The 27,081-nt window shown below is 40.9% G+C and overlaps 1 protein-coding gene across 1 annotated transcript in view; it reads left to right on the plus strand.

Moving 5' to 3' along the window:
• The window catches only part of ttn.1 (titin, tandem duplicate 1), a gene marked incomplete in the record, with an annotated part of 209,359 nt that overhangs the window by 155,830 nt on the left and 26,448 nt on the right, over window positions 1–27,081 (plus strand). The window contains 16 exon segments of the mRNA XM_036209999.1: window positions 656–958; window positions 1,061–1,366; window positions 1,837–2,124; window positions 2,313–2,603; window positions 2,702–2,989; window positions 3,090–3,372; window positions 3,514–3,821; window positions 3,922–4,026; window positions 4,149–4,346; window positions 4,432–4,728; window positions 4,846–5,433; window positions 5,595–5,897; window positions 6,482–23,800; window positions 23,874–24,170; window positions 25,550–26,137; window positions 26,230–26,532. Coding sequence (XP_036065892.1) covers window positions 656–958; window positions 1,061–1,366; window positions 1,837–2,124; window positions 2,313–2,603; window positions 2,702–2,989; window positions 3,090–3,372; window positions 3,514–3,821; window positions 3,922–4,026; window positions 4,149–4,346; window positions 4,432–4,728; window positions 4,846–5,433; window positions 5,595–5,897; window positions 6,482–23,800; window positions 23,874–24,170; window positions 25,550–26,137; window positions 26,230–26,532 — 22,065 coding nt within the window.

The raw sequence follows: 27,081 nt of genomic DNA on the forward strand, positions 1-27,081 counted from the left end.
TTGAGATTAATAAAGTTCTGAATATTGATATCTGTTTCCTAGCTTGTTGTCATTGTTGATAATTATGCTAAGAAATCAGTGTCTTCACATAGAGAAGTATCATTATTCACTATTAATAATGTAGAACTAAAGGCGAACTAAGCAAATGTATTATTTCAAACTGGTAGCCCTTCGTATGATTCAGTACCCATGAAGTAGCCCGCAGTTTCAAAAAGGTTGGTGACCCCTGATCTAGACTGTATTCAACAACAGCATATTCAACTAACCAGTAGATCAAACTAAAAAGCTCTCACTTCTATCTCAACGCAGACGATACCTGATAGGTCATTGTGTTATGTATCTAGTGTAAGGATTAAATGAGCAAATTTACTTGATAAGTGCAAAAGTGTTCAAAGGTAATTACAACAACAAATTAAATACATGTATGAAAAAGTCGTCAAAGTAACAAACAGGAGCTATTCAAAATCTTGAGCATTACAATGAAAAAGTTTGTCGAAATGTTTTTATTTATTTTTTTTTTTTTTGCAAAATGCTTTTGAAAACACTAAATCAAAGCTGTTCTCCTGTTCCAAAATTTTTTTTAATGTCTTAACACAAGGAAAATTTAGCTTTGTAGCACATTTTAAGTAAATTGAGTATCTTGTATCACTTTTAGCCATTCCTGGTCCATGTGAAGCCCCAGTGATTACCAATGTGACTAAAGATGGTATGACTGTGAGTTGGAAGGAGCCTGCTGATGATGGAAAGTCCACAATCTTGGGCTACATACTGGAAAAGAAAGCAATCAAAGAAATCAACTGGACTAAGTTGAACAGGAAGCCTGTAACAGAGAGAGCATTTGAAGCAACAGGTCTAACAGAAGGAGTTGAATATGAGTTCAGAGTCATTGCCATCAATGCAGCTGGACTTGGCAAATCCAGCGAACCCTCTGCTAGCTGCACTGCTCAAAATCCCATTAGTGAGTTCCAGAATTTTTTTTTTACAGAAAACCTTTTTTTCGCATTCCCAGATATTAGACTTTTTGTGTTGTATTAATTGTGCCATTTATGTCTTTTTCCAGCTCCTCCTGGGCCAGTGTTAAGCCCCAGTGTAACTGACACCACCCATAGCACCATCAGTCTGACATGGACAGCCCCATCTAACAATGGAGGAAGCCCTATTATTGGGTATTTGGTGGAATCCAGAAGGACTGACAGCACTGACTGGATTCGCTGTAATGTTCCCAGGAACTTACAGGAGACAAACTATGTAATTCAAAATCTCATTGATAAAGCAGAGTACCAGTGTCGTATCACTGCTGTCAACAAAGTTGGATTTGGTGAATCAGTAGAAGTACCTGGCAAACATGTTGCCAAGGATATCATAGGTATGTATTATTTTGAGGATTTTTCAAACTTTTTTTTTCTTTCAATTTTTGTGATTGCTAATACTGAGAACATGAATACTCCCATAAATTAAGTCATTTAGAAATTTAAGCTAATAAAACCCCAAATTGTTTCAATATGGTCATTATTGATCATTTGATTTGATTTATTGTAATTATTAAGCACAAGATACAAAAAGCTAGATAAACACAAAGAACAGGAAGTGGTAAGATGCTCAAAAAGGAGTGGTTGGAAGAAAAACTGTATAAATTCACAGTGCAAATCTTATATTTTATGCATACATTGAACATACAATAAATAGTCACATAGACGCAAAAGAAAAAAGGATCAATGCACCAAAACATCATGATGTCAATTATGTAAATTAATAGATGTTGACTGGGCTTTTAGTTTTTTCAGCAGGATATATTCATTCACCATATATCTTCCCACATAATGCATATTTTTGCAGTTGCACCTGAAGCAGAGTTAAGTGCAGATCTGAAACAAGTCCTAGAACTACATGCTGGTACCACCATGAGACTTCAGGCTACCATCAAGGGTCGTCCCACTCCTCGTGTCACCTGGGCTAAGATGAATACCAACATTAAGGATCGTCAGGGAATCATCATCAAATCTAGCAAAATGGATACGATGGTGATGGTCGAAAATGTCAACAGATATGATGCTGGCAAATATATTTTGAACCTCGAGAGCTCGGCTGGGATGAAAATGTACACTATTGTTGTCAAAGTACTTGGTTAGTAAAATTATCATAACTTTTATTCAAAGTACTTAAGATGTTCTTCTCTGTGTAAACTATTATCAAGAAGATATTATATCATCTACCAAAGTAATAAGATCAAAAATTAATTTTCTTAAAAACATTTACAGTATATGTACAGCTGATATTTTGAAAATATATAAAGAAAGCATTTTGTCTTTCAGACACACCTGGGCCACCAGTAAATCTGATGGTGAAAGAAACCACAAAAGACAGTGCCTCCATCTTTTGGGATGCTCCTTTGATTGATGGTGGGTTTGAAATCACCCACTACATTGTGGAAAAACGTGACACTGAGAGAAAGGCATGGTCAGTTGTTTCAAACAACTGCAATAAGACATCCTTCAAGGTCCCAGACTTAGATGCTGGGCGGTCTTACTGTTTCCGAGTGTCTGCAGTTAACCAGCTTGGTGCTGGGGAATGTTGTGAAACAGCTGATGCAGTCAGAGCAACAGGTGAGAGGAACAATCACATGAATTGTACCTGCATGCTAATTTTGTACGGCTTTTAATTTTTTTAAACATTCTAATTTTGTGATTTTTTTTTTCAATAGAGGAGCCTGGACCTGTCATGGACTTCAAGACTCTGCTGGTAACCAAGGACTCTTGCACTCTGAGCTGGAAGAAACCCCTTAGTGATGGTGGCAGTCGGATCATCTGTTATGTACTGGAAGTTCTCAATGGTGATGACAAGTACAAGGAGCTGATGAGGTCCAAGAATATGCAGTATAGTGCCAAGGATCTGGTAGAAGGCAAAGAGTACACCTACCGGGTTAAAGCTATAAATGACTCGGGAGAGAGTGCTGTAAAGGAGCTAACTTTTGTTGCCAAAGATCAGATCAGTCAGTATCTCCAAACAGTGAACTATAATGCAAAATACATTTTTAAAGATGCATGTCTTTGAAAGACAGTTGTAAAATGTGTGTCTTGTTTTCTCTGTAGTACTTCCTAGCTGTGACCTGAGAGAATTACCAAACATGTGCTATATTGCCAAAGAGGGCAGCACTGTTCGACTAAAGATCCCCATTATTGGCAAACCTACTCCAAAGGTTTCTTGGAAGAAGGGAGATGACGAAGACCTAGCAGATACTGGCAGAGTATGTGCAGAGTCCTCTGCAGTCAATACCACCCTCTTAATCAGAGATTGCCAAAGAAATGATGCTTCTAAGTACACCATTACTTTAAGAAACAGTGCTGGCAGCAAGGAGTCCACCATCTTCATCAGGTAGTAGCTACACAACTACAGGGGCATATCATGAGGGGCAACACTGCATTATGACTGTTTCTTTCTAAATTCTGTTTATAACCAACTTGTTTTTTTCAAATAAAGACAAAGATTAAGTAATCTATGATTTGTCTTTTCTAGGGTTGTGGGTAAACCTGGCATTCCTACTGGACCAGTTAAGTTCAAAGATGTCACTGCTGATGGTGCTACATTGAAGTGGGGTGTTCCCAAGGATGATGGGGGCTCAGAGATAACCAACTACATTCTGGAAAAGAGGGACTTTATCACCAGCATGTGGGTCACGGTATCCTCCACTGTGGAAACTAATAGTATGAGGATCACTGGTCTCCATGAGGGTACCGAATACATTTTTAGAGTTGCTGCAGAGAACAAATATGGTGTTGGAGAAAGTCTTAAATCCGAGTCTGTTGTAGCAAAACACCCTTTTAGTAAGTTTCTGAAATTTATATAATAAATGCACAATGTTGGCAGATATTTCTTTTGTTTTTTGCTAACTGCAAAAATGCTGTGTCTGACTGTTTTCCATAGATGTCCCAGATGCACCTGTTCCTCCTCAAATCATGAGCATGCGTCATGATTCTGCATACCTGGCCTGGGGGGACCCTAGGAAGACTGGAGGCTCACCCATCACAGGTGCAGTCTGAATTAATACTTTTCTCATAACATTCATTTTATTGACACCCTGAAATTGCTATTGCATCATATTAAGGAAATGTTTATGATACCCCCGCCCCACTCTTTTGTGTACCTTCCAGGCTACCATGTTGAATTCAAAGAAAGAAACAGCATGTTGTGGAAAAGAGCTAGCCCATCTGCTTTGAAGATGAAAGAACACAAGGTTACTGGGCTTACTGAAGGACTGGAGTATGAGTTTCGAGTAATGGCTGTCAATTTGGCAGGCATTGGCAGGCCGAGTGCTCCCACTGATCCACAAGTGGCCTTGGATCCAATTGGTATGTTTATGAGTGATAGTGTCAACAAGTGTATACAAACAAAAGTTTTGCAGTTAACATTCACATTGCATACCTACATTTATAGATGCACCTGGTAAACCAAATGTTATCAGCATCACCAAGAGCAGTGTGACACTTCAATGGACTGAACCACAGTTTGATGGTGGCCACAGACTTACTGGCTACATTGTTGAGAAGAGGGACTTGCCTTCCAAAATCTGGGTGAAAGCAAACAACGTGAATGTTGTAGAACCTGCATTCACTATTGTTGACCTGCAAGAGGGCTGCAAATACGAGTTCAGGATTAGGGCAAAGAATGCTGCTGGTGCCATCAGCCCACCGTCAGAGCAGACAGATACTATTTTGTGTAGAGATGAATATGGTGAGATGAACTTGTATAATTGTTTAAAGCATTTAATTTTAATTAAAATATAAAAAAACATAGAGATTGGGATAATGCACTGTAGGGAATTTATTTTCTTTTCTTTTTTTCAAACAGCTGCACCAACCATTACTATTGATGCCCAGGTAATGGAAGGCCTTACGGTCCGTGCTGGTGATACCATTGTTATCACTGCCACAAGTATTATGGGAAAACCTGCTCCTGTCTCCTGCTGGTCAAAGGGAGGAAAGTATTTTAAGCCATCTGACATTGTTCATATTGAAAGCACTGCAACATCATCAATTTTGTCTGTAAAATATGCGGGCAGAAAAGACTCAGGAGAGTACACTATAACTGCTAGTAACCCCTTTGGTGTAAAAGAGGAAACTGTCAAAGTCAAAGTTCTAGATGTTCCTGGTTCTCCTGGACCTATTGAATGCAGTGGTGTATCTTCTGAAAAGGTAACTCTGACATGGACAGCTCCAACTGAAGATGGTGGTTCTCCTGTTAAATATTATACCTTGGAGAAGAGGGAGACTAGTCGTCTGCTTTGGACTGTCCTAGAAGACAAGGTTTTGGACTGTCACTTTGTTGCCAATAAACTCATTCAGGGCAACGAGTACTTCTTTAGAGTTTCCGCCATCAATCAGTATGGTGCCAGCGAGCCATCTCATTCCGACGCTGTCAACATGGTTGACAGATTTGGTAAGAACTGCATTTGGTATTTTTTTTTATTTGTAATTTGTTTTAATGTCCTACTTTTAATCTGTTTCATTGGTTTGCACTAGTGTATCATGTGGAAGATAACAATATAACATAAATAATTATATTTCTTTGGGATTTATTGTGTGTTTGCATGCATCTAGGTCCTCCTGGTCCTCCATCCAAACCAGAGATTGAGAACATTAATGGGCATACAGTCACTTTGTCTTGGAGAAGACCAGCTGAGGATGGAGGAAGTGACATTATTGGCTATTCTGTTGAGAAAAAGGAAAAGAAAGCTGTACGATGGATGCGAGCATCCAAGAAATCCATAGCTGAACTCACCTTTGAAGTCACAGGCCTCACTGAGGGTGTGGAGTATGAGTTCCGAGTTCTTGCTGAGAACAGAGCTGGCTTTGGGGAGCCCAGCGAAACATCTATGCCTGTCAGAACAACAGTAGCTGCTTGTAAGTTTAAACAATTTGAATACCTTAGATTGAAAAGCTTGGAAGTTATCAAAGTGTGTTATCATTTTGAAATTGAAATGATACTATGCTGTATACATATTTATTTATTGACATTATTTGCCTATATTTATGTGCAACCAGCACAAAAAAATAATTGAAATTCATGTTGGCCACACATAATACAGGAAGCCAAAATGCACATTGTTGCATGTTCCGCACATATTTTAAGTGCGTCCAAGGATGAATTAAATTAAACTTAAAGTATACGGTTAGCTGTCCGTTAGCTGTCACACTCCTAGGTGTGTGAAATGTGTTCTCCGAATTTGATCCATCCACTGGAGGAGCGGTGAGCTGCAGAGACAGCCACGTTCAGGGGCCATTTGGTGGTTTAACCCTAACCATAACCATAATATTAACATTAACCCTTCTCTTGGGTCTGTGCAGCCTAGGAAGAAGTTCTGCACTGGCTGCACATAATTTGAAAATTACATTTGAACACTTTCTTATTTATTATTTTAACCAAATTCACATTATTTCAAAAACGTTGTTTTAGAGAAACTGATTAAAAATTTTCTTTGTGACAGATGTGCCAGGTCGTCCAGTCAACCCAAGAGTTACTGACACAACTAAGACCACTGCGACTCTGAACTGGGGAAAACCCTTGAATAATGGTGGACTTGAAGTCACGGGGTATGTGATTGAACATAAAAAAGATGGAACGGACGTATGGGTCAAAGATACTCCTTCACATCCATTGAAGATTACAGAATTTGTGGTACCAGATCTGGAAAATGGTGGAAAGTATCTTTTCAGAATAAGTGCAGTAAATGCTAAGGGAACAGGTGAACCTGCTGAAATTCAGGAACTGGTTGAGATTGTGGAACGTGCAGCTGAACCTGATTTAGAGCTTGATGTTGAACTAAGAAGAACTCTTGTTGTCAGAGCCAGCTGTTCCATAAGACTTTTTGTGCCAATCAAGGGTCGTCCTACACCTACAGTAACTTGGACTAAAGAAGGGGGCGCTGTCCCACGAGCAGTTATAGACAGCACAGAATCATACACAATGCTTCTTGTTCCAGAAAGTATTAGAAATGATACTGGCAAATATGAGCTTACACTTGAAAATTCCGCTGGTAAGAAAAGTGCAGATATTCATGTGAGAGTTCTTGATACACCTGGACCTCCTCTAAATCTAAAGCCAGTTAAAATTGACAAAGAAAGTATAACACTTCAATGGGAAATGCCTCTTGTAGATGGTGGAGCCAAGATCACCAACTACATTATTGAGAAAAGAGAATCAACCCGCAAGGCTTTCGCTACTGTTATCACAAACTGCACAACAACATCAATCAGAATTGGAGATCTGGGAGAAGGCTGTGAGTACTACTTCAGAGTGTCTGCTGAAAATGAGTATGGTATTGGTGAGGCCGTTGAAACCTCAGATCCAATTCGCGCATCACAGTCTCCATCTGCTCCAGAAAGCATGATTCCAACTGATATCACAAAGAATTCTGTAAGCTTGGCTTGGACAAAACCCAAGCATGACGGTGGAAGCAGGATAACAGGATATGTATTAGAAGCCCAAAAGAAGGGTACAGATCAATGGGCTCATGTAACAACAGCAAAGTCCATGGATTTCACAGTAAAAAATCTCAATGAGAATGAGGAGTACATTTTTCATGTTATGGCTGTCAACCAATCCGGCCGAAGTGTTCCACGTGAGAGTAAACCTATTGTTGTTAGAGATTCCACTTCCCTCCCTGAGTTTGACTTGCGTGGTGTATGCAAAAAAACTGTTATTGCCAAAGCAGGTAATGACATAAAGATTGAAATTCCAGTTTTGGGACGTCCTAGACCAACAATTTCTTGGCAAAAGAATGATGCAGTGCTGAAACTCACCCAGAGAATAAATATAGAAACTACTGCTGCTACAGCTGTTCTTAATATATCTGAATGCACACGGGATGACAGTGGTGTGTACACCATATTAGGAAAGAACATTGTTGGATCTGTGACAGACAACATCACTGTGAAAATACATGATGTACCTGGACCACCAAAAGGACCCATTCAAATTGTGGAAAAATCTCGAACTTTTTGCATCTTCTCTTGGGAAACTCCAGAGAATGATGGGGGTGTTCCAATAACTAACTATGTGGTTGAGATAAGAGAAACTACTTCTCAAACATGGACGGAGCTATCTTCCTCAGTAATACGCACAATGTTCAAAGCCAGCCGTTTAACCACTGGATCGGAGTATCAGTTTAGAGTAAAAGCCAAGAATAGGTATGGTGTTGGACCTCCCATTACTTCAGAGGCAGTCTTAGCATCTTATCCTTTCAAGGTACCCGGGCCACCAAGTACTCCCACTGTTGCAGCATTTACCAAGGACTCAATTACAATTGGCTGGAACGAACCTGTGGCTGATGGTGGAAATGAAGTAATTGGTTACCATGTCGAGAGGAAAGAAAGAAACAGCATTGTGTGGCATAAGATCAGCAAGGGTCTTGTGAAAGGAAATATATTTAAGTCCACAGGACTTGAGGATGGAGTTGCCTATGAGTTCCGTGTTATGGGTGAAAACATGGCTGGAATTGGTAAACCTAGCAAGGTCTCAGAGGCAATACTGGCTTTGGACCCAGTAGATCCCCCAGGTCAGCCTATGCCCATAATTGTAAATAAGAATGCCATCACAATACAGTGGACAAAGCCTGAGTATGATGGTGGCTTCAAAATTACTGGCTACACAGTGGAAAAAAGAGAACTCCCTACCGGTCGCTGGACTAAGGCTAACTTCACAAACATCATTGAGACAACATTTACTGTCAGTGGACTGACTCAGGACACTTCCTATGAGTTTCGTGTTATAGCCAGAAACTCAGCAGGTTCAATGAGCATGCCTTCCGATCCCTCTGGCCCAATTGCCTGTAAAGATGACATTACAGAACCAAGAATTATGGTTGATGCCATCTTCAAGGACATTATTCTGCTAAAGGCAGGAGAATCTTTCAAGCTGGATGCTGATATAGCTGGCCAACCAACCCCATCTATGTCTTGGACAAAAGATGGAAAGGAGGTAGAGAACACAATGAAACTTGAAGTCAGATATACTGAGCTAACAACAATTCTGACCAACAAGGACTCTGTCAGATCTGATAGTGGTGAATTTATTTTGACTGCGTCTAACAGTGGAGGATTTGCGAAGCACATTTTTAATGTCAAGGTTCTTGACAGACCAGGAGCACCACTTGGACCACTTCAAGTTTCTGAAGTAACTGCTGACAACTGTTTACTTACATGGTCTCCACCTGCAGATGATGGTGGGTCAAAAATTGAGGGTTATGTGATTGAAAAACGCGAATCAAGCAGATTGGTTTGGACCACTGTTGTTTCTGGCCTATTACTGACACAATACAAAGTGACCAAACTTCTCAAAGGAAATGAATACATTTTCAGAATTATGGCTACCAACAAATATGGACTCGGAGAGCCTCTTGAATCAGAGCCCACTATTGCTGACAACCCATATAAGATTCCAGATCCTCCAGGGAATCCTGAGGTGACTGTTATCACTAAAGATTCAATGGTTGTAAGGTGGCAAGAACCAAAGAATGATGGAGGAACACCCATTATCAATTACAATATTGAAAGAAAAGACAGAGCTGGCCTTCGCTGGGTCAAATGCAACAAGAGAAAGATCAAAGATTTACAATACAAAACAACAGGTCTTGTTCCCGGACACGAATATGAATTTAGAATAACAGCTGAGAATGCTGCTGGGGTGAGTGCACCAAGTGTTTGCAGCCCATTCTCTAAGGCCACAGATACACTGTATAAACCAGGACCTCCATGCAACCCTAGAGTTTTGGACACAACCAAGTCCTCAATTACTGTTGCCTGGAACAAGCCTTTATATGATGGTGGCTCTGACATTAGTGGTTATATTGTGGAGACATGTATGCCAAGGGAAAAAGAAGAGGAAGAAGAATGGACCATTGTTACACCAAAGGACGGTCTCCTTGCCACTTCATTTACCATTATTGATCTAAAGGAGAACCAAGAATATAAGATTAACATATCTGCCATCAACAATGAAGGAGTTGGAGATTCAATATCTGTACCTGGAAATCCTAAAGCAGAGAACAGACTTCTCCAACCTGAGATAGATTTAGATATAGAACTACGTAAGGTGGTCTGCCTGAGAGCTTGCTGCTCACTTAGACTGTTTGTGCCTATTAGGGGCAGACCACCTCCTCAAGTTAAATGGACTAAAGATGATGGAGAGCACATAGAAAGAGCAACCATTGACAGCACACCATCATACACTTCACTTGTAATTGAAAATGTTAATAGATTTGACAGTGGAAAATACAACCTAACAATTGAAAACAGCTCTGGTTCCAAAGCAGCTACAGTACAAGTCAGAGTTCTTGATACACCAAGCGCCCCGCAAAATCTGAAAATTACTGCTGTCACAAATGAAGCTGTGACTTTAACTTGGGATCCACCAATAAATGATGGAGGAGTAAAAATTAAGAACTATGTAGTTGAAAAACGTGAGTCTACCAGAAAAGCATATGCCACAGTTAATGCAAACTGCCATAACACCACATTCACAGTAAATCAGCTCCTGGAGGGATGCAACTATTACTTCAGGGTTTTGGCCGAAAACGAGTATGGCATTGGTTTGCCAGTTGAGTCGGTTGAATCAGTCAAAGTGTCCGAAAAACCACAGCCTCCTGGAAAAATTACTCTTAAGGATGTTACCAAGAACAGTGTTACCCTCACATGGGAAAGGCCAGAACATGATGGTGGCAGCAGAGTGGGCTGTTATGTTGTTGAGATCCAACCTAAGGGTGTTGATAAGTGGACACAGGCTGTAATTGTGAAAGAAACAGAAGCTACAATCAATGGACTTATTGCAGGAGAGGAGTATATGTTCCGTGTTGCAGCTAGAAATGAGAAGGGAACAAGTGACCCTCGCCAAATTGGTGTCCCTGTAATTGTAAAAGATCTTGTGATTGCACCAGTTGCTAAAATGTTGTTTAACACCTTTACTGTGCTTGCTGGAGAAGATCTGACAGTAGAAATTCCCTATTTTGCTCGTCCTAAAGCTCTAGTCTCCTGGGTTAAAGATGGTCAGTCCCTGAAGAGAACTACCAGAGTTAATTTTGATGCAACCGAGACCATATTGAAGCTTAACATTAAAGAAGCTACTAAAGATGATGTTGGACAATATGTTATTACTCTTAGCAACTCCACAGGAGAGACTACAGCAAATGTTGGAATTGTTGTTCTTGATAAACCTGGGCAGCCTGGTGGCCCAATTATGGTTGAGGAGGTTACTTCTGACAGTGTAACTATCTCCTGGAATCCACCAGAATATTCTGGTGGTTGTACAATCAAAAATTATATTGTGGAAAAGAGAGATACATCCACAACAAACTGGATGACTGTATCATCCAACTTAGCAAGGACAAAAATTAAGGCAGGCAGGTTGAAAACTGGCTCTGAGTATCAGTTTAGAATCACAGCCGAAAACAGATATGGAAAAGGCCAATTTCTTCTTTCTGAATGCATTGTTGCTCAGTATCCATACAAGCTCCCAGGACCACCAGGAACACCTTCAATTGTTGCCTGTACCAAGGACACCATGGTTGTTGTCTGGAATGAACCTGTGGTTGATGGTGGCAGTGCTATATTGGGTTACCATCTTGAGCGCAAAGAAAGAAACAGTATTTTATGGGTGAAACTAAACAAATCTCTCATTACTGACCAGACATTTAAGACAACAAATCTTGAACCAGGAATGGAATATGAATATAGAGTTTATGCTGAAAACATTGTTGGAATAGGAAAAGTGAGCAAGGTATCCGAGGGACATATTGCAAGAGATCCTTGTGATCCCCCAGGTACTCCAGAGGCAACAAAAATTACTAATCACTCTGTAACAATTATCTGGTCCAAGCCTGAGTATGATGGTGGTGCAAAGGTGACTGGCTATATTGTGGAAAAGAAAGAACTTCCTGAGGGACGCTGGCTTAAAGCTAACTTCACTAATGTAATTGAAACAGAATATGTTGCATCTGGGCTTGTGATGGATAATCAGTATGAATTCCGCGTCATTGCTAGAAATGCTGCTGGTGTTTTTAGTGCTCCCTCTGACACCACTGGTCCTATAACTGCCAGAGATGAAGTTGAACCTCCACGCATCAGTATTGATCCTGAGTACACTCAGACCCTTGTGGTTAATGCTGGAGAAAGCTTCAAAATTCATGCAGATGTTCATGGCAAGCCATTGCCCTCTATCCATTGGATGAAAGGGGAGCTTGAACTGGTTAATACTGTATGCAGAGATATAAAGAATACACCTAGTAAAGCTTTTATATCTGTAAAAGAAGCTAAACTTTTAGATGGAGGTCAATACACTCTGCTGCTAAAAAATCCAGGAGGAGAAAAAGTAGTACATGTTAATGTTGTTGTCTTAGATAAGCCTGGTGAATCACAAGGACCTATTGTTGTAACAGGTATAAACAATGACCAATGCTGCCTTGCATGGAAGCCACCACTAAAAGATGGTGGTAGCACAGTTTCCCATTATGTTGTTGAAAGAAGAGAGACAAGTAGATTGGTCTGGACAGTTGTGGACCCAAAAGTGGAAACAACGTGTTTAAAGGTTACTAAGCTCCTAGAGGGAGATGAGTATATCTTCCGAGTTTATGCTGTCAATCAGTTTGGAGTAGGTGCACCGCTAGAGTCTGCTCCTGTGTTAATCAAGGATCCATGTCTGCCACCCAGTTCACCCAAGAATTTAGAAGTTTCAAATATTAAAAAAGATTCAATGGTTCTAAACTGGGAAACTCCTCCTGAAACTGGAGGCAGTCCGATTAGTGGTTACATAATTGAAAAGCACGATAAAGAGGGTGTAAGATGGACAAGGTGCAATAGGCAAGCAGTCACAGGTTTGACTTTCAAAGTCACTGGACTCTTGGAGAGCCATATTTATGAGTTTAGAGTTGCAGCTGAAAATGCTGTTGGTGTTGGTGAGCCAAGTTCCCCAACTGTTTTCCATAAAGCGGTTGATCCTATCTTCAGGCCTGGCCCACCACTTAACCCAAAAGTCTCAGACACAACAAAATCGTCAGCGATCCTTATGTGGTCTAAGCCTGTATGTGATGGAGGCTGTGAGATACAGGGATATATTGTTGAATGTTGTACTACAACTGCATCAACTGGACCCCTGGAGACCACAGAGACAGACATAGGTGCAACAGAAGTACCAGTTGAGGAATGGAGAATTTGTACACCACCAATGGGTGTAAAGAAAACCAAATTTGAAGTCTTAAATCTGAAGGAACATCAGGCATACAGGTTCAGAGTGTGTGCTATAAACAAAGTAGGAGTTGGTGAACATGCTGATGTTACTGGAGCTATTATAGTGCAAGAGAAAGAAGAAGAGCCAGACCTTGACATTGACCCAGAACTGCGAAAGATAGTGACCTGTAAAGCTGGCACTTCCCTTAGGCTGTTTGTTCCAATAAAAGGACGCCCTACCCCTACCATCAAGTGGGATAAAGATGAAGCTCCACTTAAAGAATCTGCTCAAGTTGAGGCAACAAGCAGTTACACATCCCTTGTAATTGATAAGACAAGCAGAAATGATAGTGGAAAATACACAATCTCTGCAGAAAATTCCAGTGGAAAAAAATCTTCATTTATTGTTGTACGGATCCTTGACACACCCAGTGCTCCTGTTAATCTTAAAGTGAAAGAAATCACAAACCAGTCAGTAACACTGGAATGGGAACCACCTTTGCTGGACGGTGGGTCCAAGATCAAAAACTACATTATTGAAAAGAGAGAAAGTACTAGAAAAACATTTGCTGCTGTGGCAACAAATTGTCATGCTCTTTCATGGAAAATTGAGCCTCTTCAAGAGGGGTGTAGTTACTACTTCAGAGTCCTTGCTGAAAATGCTTATGGTGTTGGTTTGCCTTCAGTGACAGTGGACCCTCTCAAGGTTTCAGAGGTCCCTCAGTCTCCAAAGAGCTTAATTGTTACAGATCAGACCAAAACTAGCATTTCTTTGGTTTGGGAAAAGCCAGACTATGATGGAGGAAGCAGAGTGGTACAGTATCTCCTTGAAGTACAGCAGAAAGGACAGGAAAAATGGTGTTCAGTAAACACATTTAAGACAATGGAAACTACTGTCTCAAATCTAAACCCAGGAGAGGAATACGTATTCAGAGTTACAGCAATCAATGACAAGGGAAAGAGTGACCCTAAAGCTCTTACTGGTCCAGTGATGACCAAGGATTTAGTCTATGAACCAGATGTCCGTCCAGCATTTAGCAGCTACAGCGTTCATGTGAGCAAAGATTTGAATATAGACATTCCCATCTTTGGACGCCCCAAACCAACAGTCACATGGACTAAAGATGGGGCTCCTTTAAAATTCACCACTAGGGTTAATATTCTAAATAAACCATCAAAAACAACACTCAACATTAAGGAGGCAGCAATTGATGATGGTGGCATGTACTGTATCTGCGCAACCAACGCAGCTGGAAAAAAGGAAACAACTATTGAAATCATAATATTAGACAAGCCTGGTCCACCATCAGGCCCTGTAAGATTTGAGGAAATTACAACTCAGAGTGTCACTATGTCATGGGACCCTCCAAAATACAACGGCGGATGTCAAATTTCAAACTACATTGTTCAAAAAAGAAATACTACCACAACAACTTGGGAAAATGTAAGCATAAATTGTGCCAGAACCACTATCAAAGTGACAAAGCTTACAACTGGAACTGAGTACCAGTTTAGGATTATTGCCCAGAATCGTTATGGCAAGAGTCAGGGTTTGGATTCATCAAGCGCAGTTGCTCAGTACCCATACAAAGAACCAGGCCCCCCAGGCACACCCTTTATCTCCTCTCTTTCCAGAGACCACCAAGTTGTTGAGTGGCATGAACCTGTCTCAGATGGAGGCAGTCCTGTTCTTGGCTATCATCTTGAGAGGAAAGAGAGAAATAGTATTCTCTGGGTGAAAATTAACAAGACACTTATTCATGATACTAGTTTTAAGAGTTATCCTCTGGAGGAAGGTACTGAGTATGAATATAGGGTGTATGCTGAAAATATTGTCGGTGTTGGGAGAAGCAGTAAGGTTTCTGAAGGCTGTGTTGCCCGTGACCCCTGTGATCCTCCTGGTATACCAGAGGCCATCCATGTGTCCAAAGACACCATTATAATTCAGTGGACTAAACCCGAATATGATGGTGGCAGCAATATTACTGGATATATTATAGAAAAGCGAGACCTGCCAGAAGGCAGATGGGTCAGAGCAAATTTTACAAATGTAACTGAGACCCAGTTTACAGTCACTGGTCTAACTGAAAGTGCGCAGTATGACTTTAGGGTCATTGCTAAAAATTCTGTTGGTACAGTTAGCAAACCATCATACAATAGTGGTCCAATTATAGCAAGTGATAAAGTTGAAGCACCTAAAGCTTCTATTGACCCTGGGTTTACCAAAACCATTATCATCAATGCAGGAGAGACATTCAAGATAGATGCTGATATCCGTGGTAAGCCATTGCCAGCAGTCCAGTGGTTCAAGGAAGAAAAGATAGTCGAAAACACACTCAGAATAGATATAAGAAACACTGAAAATAACGCAATGATGGTCATTAAAGACTCTGTCAGAGATGACAGTGGAACCTATACTCTACTGCTGACAAATGAAGCTGGAACTGAAAAAGTTATTTTCAAAGTTTTGGTTCTGGATAGGCCCAGTCAATGTGAGGGACCCCTCCACATCACTGGAGTAGCTGAAGACAGATGCACACTATCATGGAGTGCCCCTCTTCATGATGGAGGTAATCCTATTACACATTATGTCATCGAGAGACGAGAGACCAGTCGTCTAGCTTGGACTGTTGTTTCTAATAGTTGTAGTACCACATGTCACAAAGTTACCAAGTTATTAGAAGGGAATGAGTATATTTTCCGTGTAATGGCAGTTAACAGTTATGGTATCAGTGAACCACTAGAGTCCAGTCCAGTGACTATGAGGACCCCTTTTGTTCCACCTGGTTCACCTCATATTGAAAACATATGTGACATTTCTCATGATGGCATGACTATTACCTGGTCAGCTCCTGATAGTGATGGAGGCACTGAAATCACTAACTACATAATTGAAAAGAAGGACAGAGCTGGAATTAAGTGGACTAGATGCAATAGACAGAAAATTACTGATCTCTCTTTTAGAGTTACTGGCCTGTCTACTGAGCATGAGTATGAGTTCAGAGTTGCTGCTGAAAACATAGTTGGAGTAGGAGAACCAAGTCTGTCCAGTTCATATTACAAGGCATGTGATCCCAAGTACAAACCCAGTGCCCCAACATATGTGAATGTTGTCGACTCAACAAAAACATCTATTACAGTTTCATGGGGTAAGCCTCTTTTTGATGGTGGCAGTGACATTCAAGGATACATCGTTGAAGTATGCAAAGATGAAGAAGAGGAATGGACCATGGTTACTCCTCCTACTGGTCTACGTGTCAACAAATATGAAATTACTAAGCTTACTGAGGGTCAAGAGTACAAGATCCGAGTGTGTGCTTTGAACAAACTTGGAGTTGGAGAGCCAATTAGTCTTTCTGGTACTATTAAACCAGAGGAAAAGTTTGAGCCCCCACAAATTCATCTCGACTCTGAGCTCAGAAAAGGCATAACAGTGAAAGCTGGTGGATCTGTTAAAATCCATATTCCTTTCAAAGGCAGACCAGCACCAGAGATCACGTGGACAAAGGATGAAGGAAACCTAACTGAAAAGACTGTGATTGAAAAAGCTGTCAACTTTACACAACTGTCCATAGATTCATGTGACCGTAACGACTCTGGAAAATACACTTTGAGTTTGACCAATACCAGTGGCTGTGTGTCAGAGGTTGTGTCAGTTAAAGTTTTGGATACACCTGGAGCTCCACAGAACCTTGTGGTTAAAAATGTCAAAAGGGATTCTGTTACTCTTGAATGGAATGTTCCACTGAATGACGGGGGTTCTAAAATCAGAAATTATGTCATTGAGAAGCGTGAATCAACTAGGAAAGCATATGCAAATGTGTCCACAAAATGTTTAAAGACTACATTTAATGTTGAGAACCTAATTGAAGGAGCTCTTTATTACTTCAGAGTTATGGCTGAGAACGAATATGGGATTGGCCAAGCTGTTGAGACAAAAACTGCCTCTAAGGCCTCTGAGGTTCCTCTGCCAGTGGGAAAGGTGTTTCTCACTGATGTTACTAAGACTAGTGCCACACTGGCCTGGGAGAAACCTGAGCATGATGGAGGGAGTAGGATTGGTGGGTATTTGATAGAGATGCTGCCAAAGGGTACAGATAAATGGGGAGTCGCTACAAATACAAAGACCTGTGAAGGAAATGTTACAGGCCTTACTGCCGGTGCAGAATACCAATTCCGTATTGTTGCCTATAATGAGAAAGGAAAGAGTGAGCCAAGGGTGCTTGCTGCACCTGTAATTGCAAGTGATATGACCATGGAGCCAATCATTAAAATGCAATTCAACACATACACTGTGTTGGCTGGAAAAGATTTGAAGTTAGAGTTCAATGTTCTTGGCAGACCCAAACCTAAAGTCAATTGGACCAAGAATGGTCAACCACTGAAGGTTACTTCCAGAGTTAACATAATAAACACTTCATCAATGACTGGAATTCAGATTACAGAGGCATGCAAAGACGATTTTGGCAAATACTCTATTACTGCAAACAATGCTGTTGGCACCGTCACAGAAGATTTGACTGTTATAATTCTTGACAAGCCTGGTCCTCCTAAGGGTCCAGTCAAAGTTATTGAGGTTAGTAACACTTTTGTCCATTTGTCCTGGGAGCCCCCAGAGTACACTGGTGGATGTCAAGTAAAGAACTACATAGTGGAAAGGAGAGATACAACAACTACAGCTTGGCAGCCAGTTAACACACATTTGGCAAGAACAGCTTTGAAAATTACCAAGCTAAAAACCAGTGCAGAATACCAGTTCAGAATCATAGCAGAAAACAGATATGGAAAGAGTGCGCCTCTTGATTCTAAGGCTATTGTTGTGCAGTATCCATATAAACCGCCAGGACCTCCAGGAACACCATTTGTTAAATATGCAACTAAGGAAATGATGATTATTGAATGGAATGAGCCAGTCATTGATGGAGGTAGTGTAGTTATTGGTTACCATCTAGAAAGCAAGGAAAGAAATAGCATTCTGTGGAACAAACTGAACAAGACACTTATCATTGATACTCAGTTCAAGATCTGCAATCTTGAGGAGGGTATTGGATATGAATTTAGGGTATATGCAGAAAATATTGTTGGTATTGGTCGATGCAGTAAAGTTTCTGAGTCCTATGTTGCCCGTGATCCATGTGATCCTCCTGGTGCTCCTGAAGCTGTGTCTATTTCTAAGAATCAAATCAAGATTCAATGGACCAAGCCACAGTATGATGGGGGCAGCAAAGTAAATGGATATATTGTAGAAAGAAAGGATCTCTCCTCCCCTGATGGACGCTGGGTAAGAACTAATTTTACCAATGTAGTTGAAACTGAGTACATTGTCACTGGTCTGACAGAAAAAGAGCAATATGAATTCAGAGTTACTGCAAGAAATGCAGCTGGAGTTTTCAGTGAGCCATCAGACAGCTCTGGACCCATCACAGCAACTGATGAAATTGAAGCACCTAGAGCTTCAATGGATCCCAAATACAAGGATGTCATTGTTGTTAATGCTGGAGATAGTTTGCTTCTTGATGGAGACATTTATGGAAAACCCCTTCCTGATGTCTTCTGGCTGAAAGAAGGCAAAGAAATTGAGAGGACCTTTCGCATTGAAGTGAAAACTATGCAAAAAAGGGCAACCATGACAATTAAGGATGTCACCAAGCTTGATTGTGGTAAATATGAACTTGTTCTCAAAAATCTTGGGGGTACTAAAGCCTTCCCCATTGTTGTCAAAGTACTTGATAAACCAGGGCCACCTACTGGACCTATAAAAGTGACTGGAGTCATGTCTGACAGGTGCATCTTAGCATGGTCTGAGCCAACCCTGGATGGTGGTGCTAGTGTCAGTCACTACGTTTTGGAAAAGAGGGAGACAAGCAGGTTGTCTTGGACAATTGCCGCTCCTAATGTTAAGGGGCTATACCACAAAGTTACAAATTTACTTCCATTAAATGAATACATTTTCAGAGTAAGGGCAGTCAACAAATACGGCATTGGTGATTACCTTGAGAGTGACCCTGTTATTGCACGCAATCCTTACAAGGCACCAAGTAGTCCTGGCACCCCAGAAGCAAATAAAATCACAAAAGACTCTATGGTTGTGTCATGGACTGCTCCAGAACACACAGGTGGAGCTGAAATTCAAGGTTACCACCTTGAAAAACGCAGCAAAGACAGTGTTAGATGGACAAAATGCAACAGACAAAAGTTAACAGACACTCATTTCAAAGTCACTGGACTAATGACGGATCATTTCTATGAGTTCCGTGTTGCTGCTGAGAATGAGGCTGGAGTAGGAGATCTCAGTGAGTTGTCCCTATTTTACAGAGCATGTGATGCAACAACCCCACCTGGTCCTCCGCACCACCCTAAAGTGATTGACTACACAAAATGCTCTGTATCCCTGTCTTGGAATAAACCAGACTTTGATGGGGGGGCATTTATAAAGGGTTACATTGTTGAAATGAGGAAGTGTACTCCTGCGCCTGAGTTAAAAGATGGAGAACATGTAACAACAGCAATAGAAGCACCTGTTGAAAAAGAATGGACCATGTGCACTCCACCCACTGGCATTCAAACTACTAAATTAACTGTCACAGATCTTAAAGAAGGCGGTGAATACCAGTTCCGTATCTGTGCTCTCAATTCAGAAGGAGTAGGAGAAGCTGCCAATGTCCACGGGACAGTTACTACTTCTGACAAAGCAGAAGCACCAGAAATTGAGTTGGACGCTGATCTTAGAAAGGTTGTATCTGTCCGCGCTGGTGGAACTCTGCGTCTTTATGTCACGATTAGAGGAAGACCTGAACCTGTGGTGAAGTGGGAAAAGATCGATGGTAACCTCACCGAGCATGGTGCAGTTGATACCACTAGTTCATATACCATGTTAGTCATTGATAATGTTAACCGGTTTGACAGTGGCAAGTACTCACTAACACTTACAAACATCAGTGGTAAAAAAACTGCAGTAATTGTTGTAAGAGTGTTAGATTCACCAAGTGCACCACAACATTTTACTGTAAAAGAGATCAAAAAAGATTCAGTAATTCTTACCTGGGATACACCTCTCAATGATGGAGGGGCAAAAATCACAAACTACATTGTAGAAAAGAGAGAATCTGTCAGGAAGGCTTACACTACTGTCACCAACAACTGCACAGCCAATACACTTAAGATTGAAGAGCTTCCTGAGGGAGGAATTTTCTACTTCAGGGTCAGTGCTGTCAATGCCTATGGGCAAGGCCAGATGGTTGAAACGAAAGAAGTTAAAGTGTCTGAGGTGCCTCTTCCACCAAACAAACTTACTGTTGTTGATGTCACAAAGACAAGCGTTTCACTGGGTTGGGAAAAACCAGCCCATGATGGCGGAAGCAAAGTAATGTGTTATAATGTGGAGTTTAAGCCCAAAAGTGGGGATAAATGGGGCACAGCATGCACAATCAAGGTACTAGAAGCTACAGTTCTCAACTTGACACCTAATGAAGCTTATTTATTTAGAGTTATTGCAATTAATGAAAAGGGAAAAAGTGAACCAAGAGATCTTGGCCTCCCTGTGGTTGCGAAAGACATTGAAATTGAACCCTCAATAAATTTACAGTTTAATACCTTTAGTGTAAAGGCTGGAGAAGACCTCACTGTTGAAGTCCCTGTAAGAGGCAGACCTAAACCTGTGGTTTCTTGGAAGAAGGATAATCTTCCATTGAAGCAAACATCATCAGTAACCATCTTAAATACTGCAACTTCAACAAAAGTTATCATTAAGGAAGCCAAAAAGGAACATGTTGGTAAATATGAAATTACTTTGGCCAATAGAGCAGGAACTGCCACTGCCGATATTGGGATTATTGTTCTTGATAAACCAGGGCCACCTAAAGGAATAAGGGTGGATGCAGTAACATCAGACAGCATTACATTGTCCTGGTCTCCTCCTGAATATGATGGTGGATGTTCAATAAGCAATTATATTGTGGAGAAAAGAGATACAAATTCTCAAGAGTGGCAGATAGTAGCAAGTAATGTTGCCAGGACATCATTCAAAGCAGGACGCCTGACACATGGAGCGGAATACCAATTTCGCATTTATGCAGTCAATCGTTATGGTAAGAGCACCTATATAGATTCACCAGGAATCACTGCTCAGTATAATTTCAAACAACCTGGACCTCCATCCACACCCATTGTTAATCAAGCCACCAAATCATATATGCTGGTGACTTGGAATGAACCAGTAAACGATGGTGGCAGTCCCATTTTAGGCTACCATCTAGAGAGGAAAGAGCGTTCTAGTATCATTTGGACAAAGTTGAACAGAGGAATCATCAAAAATTCAGAATACAAAGTCACTGGTATTGAAGAAGGACTGATGTATGAGTACCGTGTCTATGCTGAAAATATTGCAGGTATTGGTAAATGCAGCAAGGTTTGTGAAGCAGTAGCAGCCAGAGATCCTTGTGATCCCCCTGGAACACCTATAGTCACAGCTATTACAAGAACATCTGTTTCCTTGTCTTGGAATAAACCAGAATATGATGGTGGAGCTAAGGTTTCTGGCTACATAATTGAAAGTAGAGACATTCCTGAAGGACGATGGACAAGGTGTAACTTCACAAATGTGCCTGACACTCACTATGATGTGACAGGCCTTATAGAAAACAGCCAGTATGACTTCCGTGTTATTGCAAAGAATGCAGCTGGACTGTTCAGTATACCTTCCGATTGCACTGGCCCTGTCGCTGTTAGGGATGATGTTGACCCACCACGGATCATGATGGATGTAAAGTACAAGGAAACCTTGTTTGTGAAAGCAGGAGAGACTCTGAAGATTAACGCAGACCTTGCAGGACATCCTGCCCCTGTTGTTCACTGGTCAAAGGATGGCAAAGAGATTGAGCTGAGAGCCAGGATTAAGATTGTTGTAACTGACACAAGTACCTCTATCGTAATAAAGGACTGTGTCAGAGGAGATTCTGGAGAGTATACCCTGACTTTGCGCAATATTGCAGGAAATGTTAATGTGCCTATAAATTGTATTATTCTAGATAAACCAGGACCATCAGCAGGACCTCTGCAGGTCACTGACCTCACAGCAGAAGACTGCACTCTCTCATGGGGTCCTCCACAGGAAACAGGAGGTGCAGACATTACACATTACATTGTTGAGAAGCGTGAAACCAGCCGATTAGCATGGACACTAGTTAAAGGAGATATAACAAAAACCTACCTCAAAGTCAAAGGCCTGCTTAAGGGCAGTGAATATATTTTTAAAGTCATGGCTGTCAACAAGCATGGAATTGGTGAAGCGCTGGAAAGTGAATCTATTAAAGTTACAGATCCATATACTCTGGCCACTGCTCCATCTAGTGTTGATGTAACTTCTATCACTGGAGATTCAATGACTGTCACATGGTGCAAACCAGCCACTGATGGAGGCAGCCCCATAAGGGGATATGTGGTTGAGCGACGTGAAAAAACGGGCATGCGCTGGATAAGAGTAAACAGAGAGCTTGTTGTTGAGTGCAACATGCTAGTGACTAAACTTCGTAAGGGTTGTGAATATGACTTCAGAGTCTCTGCAGAAAATGCAGCTGGTCTTAGCCCTCCAAGTGAACCATCTGCAACTTTTAGGGCACTAGATCCTTTAGTCGTACCTTCTCGCCCCACCAAACCAAAGATAGTAAATTCCACCAATGACAGTGTTTCCATCACCTGGAAACCTCCAACAAATGATGGTGGTGCTCCCATTTTGGGATACAGTATAGAATTCCGTGAGCACTTGGGCAAACCAGAGCCTGAAGTTAAAGAAGAAGAAGAAGAGGATGAATATGAGGAGGAGGAAGAAGAGGTCACAGAGTCACCTGAAGATCTGGCAAGATGGGTTGAAGCCATTCCCCTTACCAAAAGCTTAGAATTTACAATTGCTGGATTAAAGACTGGTGAAGAATATGAATTCTGTGTGAAGGCAATAAACAAAGTTGGCTGCGGTGTGCGGAGCACCTGTTCAGAACCATACAAAGCAATAGAAAGAACTGCTGAACCATCATTTGATGTGGACCTTGAGATCCGTAAGATACTTATTGTAAAGCATGGTACAGCATTTACTCTCAGTGTTCCGATCAAGGGGAAACCGGTTCCGTCTGTTGAATGGACCAAAGAGGGTGTTGATCTTAAACTCAGAGGAACTATTGAATCAACAGACTCCAGCACTTCATTGACTATTGATAAGTCAAATAGAAACGACTCTGGAGAATATTTTGTCACACTTGAGTCACCATTGGGAAAAGCAATATTGCCCATTGTGGTGAAAGTTCTAGACTCCCCGGGACCACCAATCAATGTTAAAGTTTCAGCAGTAACCAGGGATTCAGCAACTCTGACATGGGATCTTCCAGTGAATGATGGTGGTGATGCAGTAAAAGCCTACCATGTTGAGAAGCGTGAAGCCAGTAAGAAGACTTGGGTTTCGGTGACCAGTAACTGCCATGCTTTGACCTACAAAATAGAAGACTTGCAGGAAGGAGCCATCTATTATTTTAGGGTTTTTGCAGAGAATGAATATGGAGAGGGGGTGCCTCAGGAAGCAAAAGCTGGAACAAAGATTACAGGTAATATTATAATTAAGTAGAAAAATGTACTTTTTTTGCAGAAGATAAACAACATGTCTTCTTTGTGTTACAGAGGTACCAACTCCACCTTCAAAACTTGGAGTGGCAAATGTTACCAAAGACTGTGTTACAATTGCTTGGACAAGACCAGAATATGATGGTGGTAGCAAGGTCACTGGGTATGTGATTGATGCCCTAGAGAAAGGACAGACCAAGTGGGTAAAATGTGCCACAGTAAAGACCACATCCCACTCTATCAAGAGTTTAAGGGAGGGAGCCGAGTACTTTTTTAGGGTCTGTGCTGAGAATCATGCTGGGCTGAGTGAACCAAAGGAGATGATTGTTCCTGTTATTGTCAAGGAAATACAAGGTATTGTCTTAACATTTCTGTTTTTTTTTCCAAGTAGAAACTAATTATCACTATACAGTAGGACAAAACAGTATTTGGCTGACGGACACTTTGCAAGTTGTAAAAAGATGAGAGAGGTCTCTAATTTTTAATAGGTAAACTTCAACTATGAGACAGAAGGCAAGAAAAGAATCCAGAAAACCACATTGCAAAATTTCTAAAGAAGAAATTTTTATAATGGAGCAGAAAATATGTTTAATACCAAAAGTTGACCTTAAAACTTTGTATTGTAACCTTGGTTGGTAACATCAAATGTCAAACGTTTCTTCCAGCCTTCATGAGGTTTTCCCACAACTGTAGCTGCTGTTTTGTTCCATTACTCCAGCCATACAAATTCTTTCAAGAACTGAGACATTTTTGAAAAACTGTTGCTGAACAACATATTTCTATCAGATGCAAGTCCAGAGAGTGAATGGCCAGGTCACTTCAGAATCTTGAAATGCTTTGTACATGATCACTCTTTCGTTATCTGGACATTACCCAGATAGCAAAGCATTGTCATGCTGGAAGATCCAGCTATGCTTCATTTGTTTGTTTTGTTCAATATGTCATCAATACATGGACCGTATCAACCTTTTTTAACATTTTTTTAATTTGGATCATTTGCCCTGCCACTTTTAGAGAAAAATATCCCTAAAGTTTACTGTTTGCACCCTCGTGCTTCATAGTGGGATCTTGTGATGTGAATTAGCCTTCTTATATTCCCAACGCAATGACTGAACAAATGAATGAACAATGACGGGCCTTTATACAAAGAACAACATTTTTGTCTCATCTTACCAGATGATGTTCTCCCAATCCCCTTTTGTATCATCCAGATGGTCTCTGGCAAACCTTAGAGAGGCCTAGACATAGTCTGGCTTAACCCTTTAACCCCGTAGCCTTAGCTTCATGACATTCTGTCGACTACCATAACTCTTCAATCATGTTGGCAATTAATATTATACCAGCAGATTCCAAAGTGGGAAAAAAAAACTACCTTGTGGTGATTTACAACACTGTACAGCAGTGAACTGCTCAATGTAAGTCAACTTACTCTGTCGCAGTGAAAAGTGGCTTTGCGCTGTCATGCAACACTTTTCGTTAGTAATGTGTTGCATATGATATGAAAAGCCGCTTTTTTTCATGGTTGAGTTGCAGTCAGTCAATTACTGACCTCTCCCGTCTTTTTAAGTCCCATAACGTGCAGAATCTGTGACGCAAAACATGTTTTTCCCTACTTTAAATGACATGAGATTATTCTTTTGTTTATTTTAAAAAATTCTGTTAAAAAAATAAACATTAGTACTTTTAGTGAGTTTTTTTCACTTCATATCTGTCTTGTCCTTATTTTTCAACAGAGGCTCCTGAGTTTGACATGAAAAACTACCCCAAGAATACAGTTTATGTCAGAGCAGGATCTGATCTGACATTTGAGATTCCTCTTACAGGAAAGCCAATGCCAAAAGTCACTGTGTCCAAAAACAACATTGTCATCAAGGCATCTAAGAGGCTTTTAACAGAAATAACTCCAGAAAGCTTAATAATTACTCTTAATGAAAGTATTTCAAGTGATGCTGGGAAGTATGAAATTACAGCTTCAAACATAGCAGGTACCTCCAAAATCTTTATGATTTTTGTTGTTCTGGCCAAACCTGGACCTCCCATTGGTCCCGTTCAAATTGGGGAAGTAGGAGAAACAACAATTTGTCTAAAATGGGATCCTCCAGAATATGATGGAGGCAGTCCTGTAACCAATTATATCGTTTTAAGACGGGAAACAAGCACTCCTACTTGGACAGAAGTATCAAACAGTGTTGCTAGAAACTCCATTAAAGTGACAAAGCTTACCAAGGGGGAGGAATATCAATTTAGAATCAAAGCTGAGAATCGCTATGGGGCTGGTGACCATATTGACAGTAAACCAGTCATGATCAAGCTTCCTTACAGTAAGTCTCTTAAGTGCATTCCTCAAAACTTTTGTTGCATGGCTGAACAATGTTTTTTTGACAAACAATAACATGGATATCATAATTTACAGCAATACCTGGGCCTCCATCTACACCATGGGTTAGCTATGTATCCAGAGACAACCTTACAGTTTGCTGGAATGAGCCAGTTAATGATGGTGGAAGTCCTGTGATTGGATATCACCTACAGATGAAAGAGAGAAGTAGTATTCTCTGGCAAAAGATCAACAAAACAGCAATTCCAGGAAACCAATGGCGTGTTACAAACATCTGCCCTGGACTTATCTATGAGTTTAAAGTTGCAGCTGAAAATGCTGCTGGCATTGGAAAACTAAGCAAAACCTCAGAAGAGGTGCTTGCTATTGATGCATGTGGTAAGTACTACAGAAAACCTGATTTTAAAAAGAGACCTCTAAACATTTTCACCTTTTTGAGTTAAGATACACTAAATCAGGGGTCACCAACACGTCACCCGCGGGCGCCACATAAGTCGCCCACAGGTCTCTTCTAAAAATAGCGCAACTCACTTGTGAGCTGCTCGAAAATTTTGTTTTTCTGGACCTCTCGGGGCACCGAGAGGTCCCGTAGCGTCAAAGCGTTTTAGAAACTGCGGGTCATACGGAATCGCGCAGCTAATCCCCCTTTCCTCATGACTTCATCTGCAGACGCACTTTTGCAGCTTGGAGCCTGAAGTCTCATGAGCGCGAGCGCCGTGACAGAAACTTTAATTTATTATGTTGTGTTTTCAAGCGGAAAAATGTTCAGATGCTTATTTGTTAGAATGCTTTTTCTTTTAACCGCTGAACGGACTTCTCCCTCTTCTGTGTCGAGCTGCCCCAGACAGAGCTGTGACGTCACCCACATGCCCCCTTTTAGTGAATGAAATAAAAAAAAAAATACTTGTTCTCATTCATCGCCGTGTT

The sequence above is a fragment of the Oryzias melastigma genome, linkage group LG22, assembly GCF_002922805.2.
Source record: "Oryzias melastigma strain HK-1 linkage group LG22, ASM292280v2, whole genome shotgun sequence".
Taxonomy (NCBI): domain Eukaryota; kingdom Metazoa; phylum Chordata; class Actinopteri; order Beloniformes; family Adrianichthyidae; genus Oryzias; species Oryzias melastigma.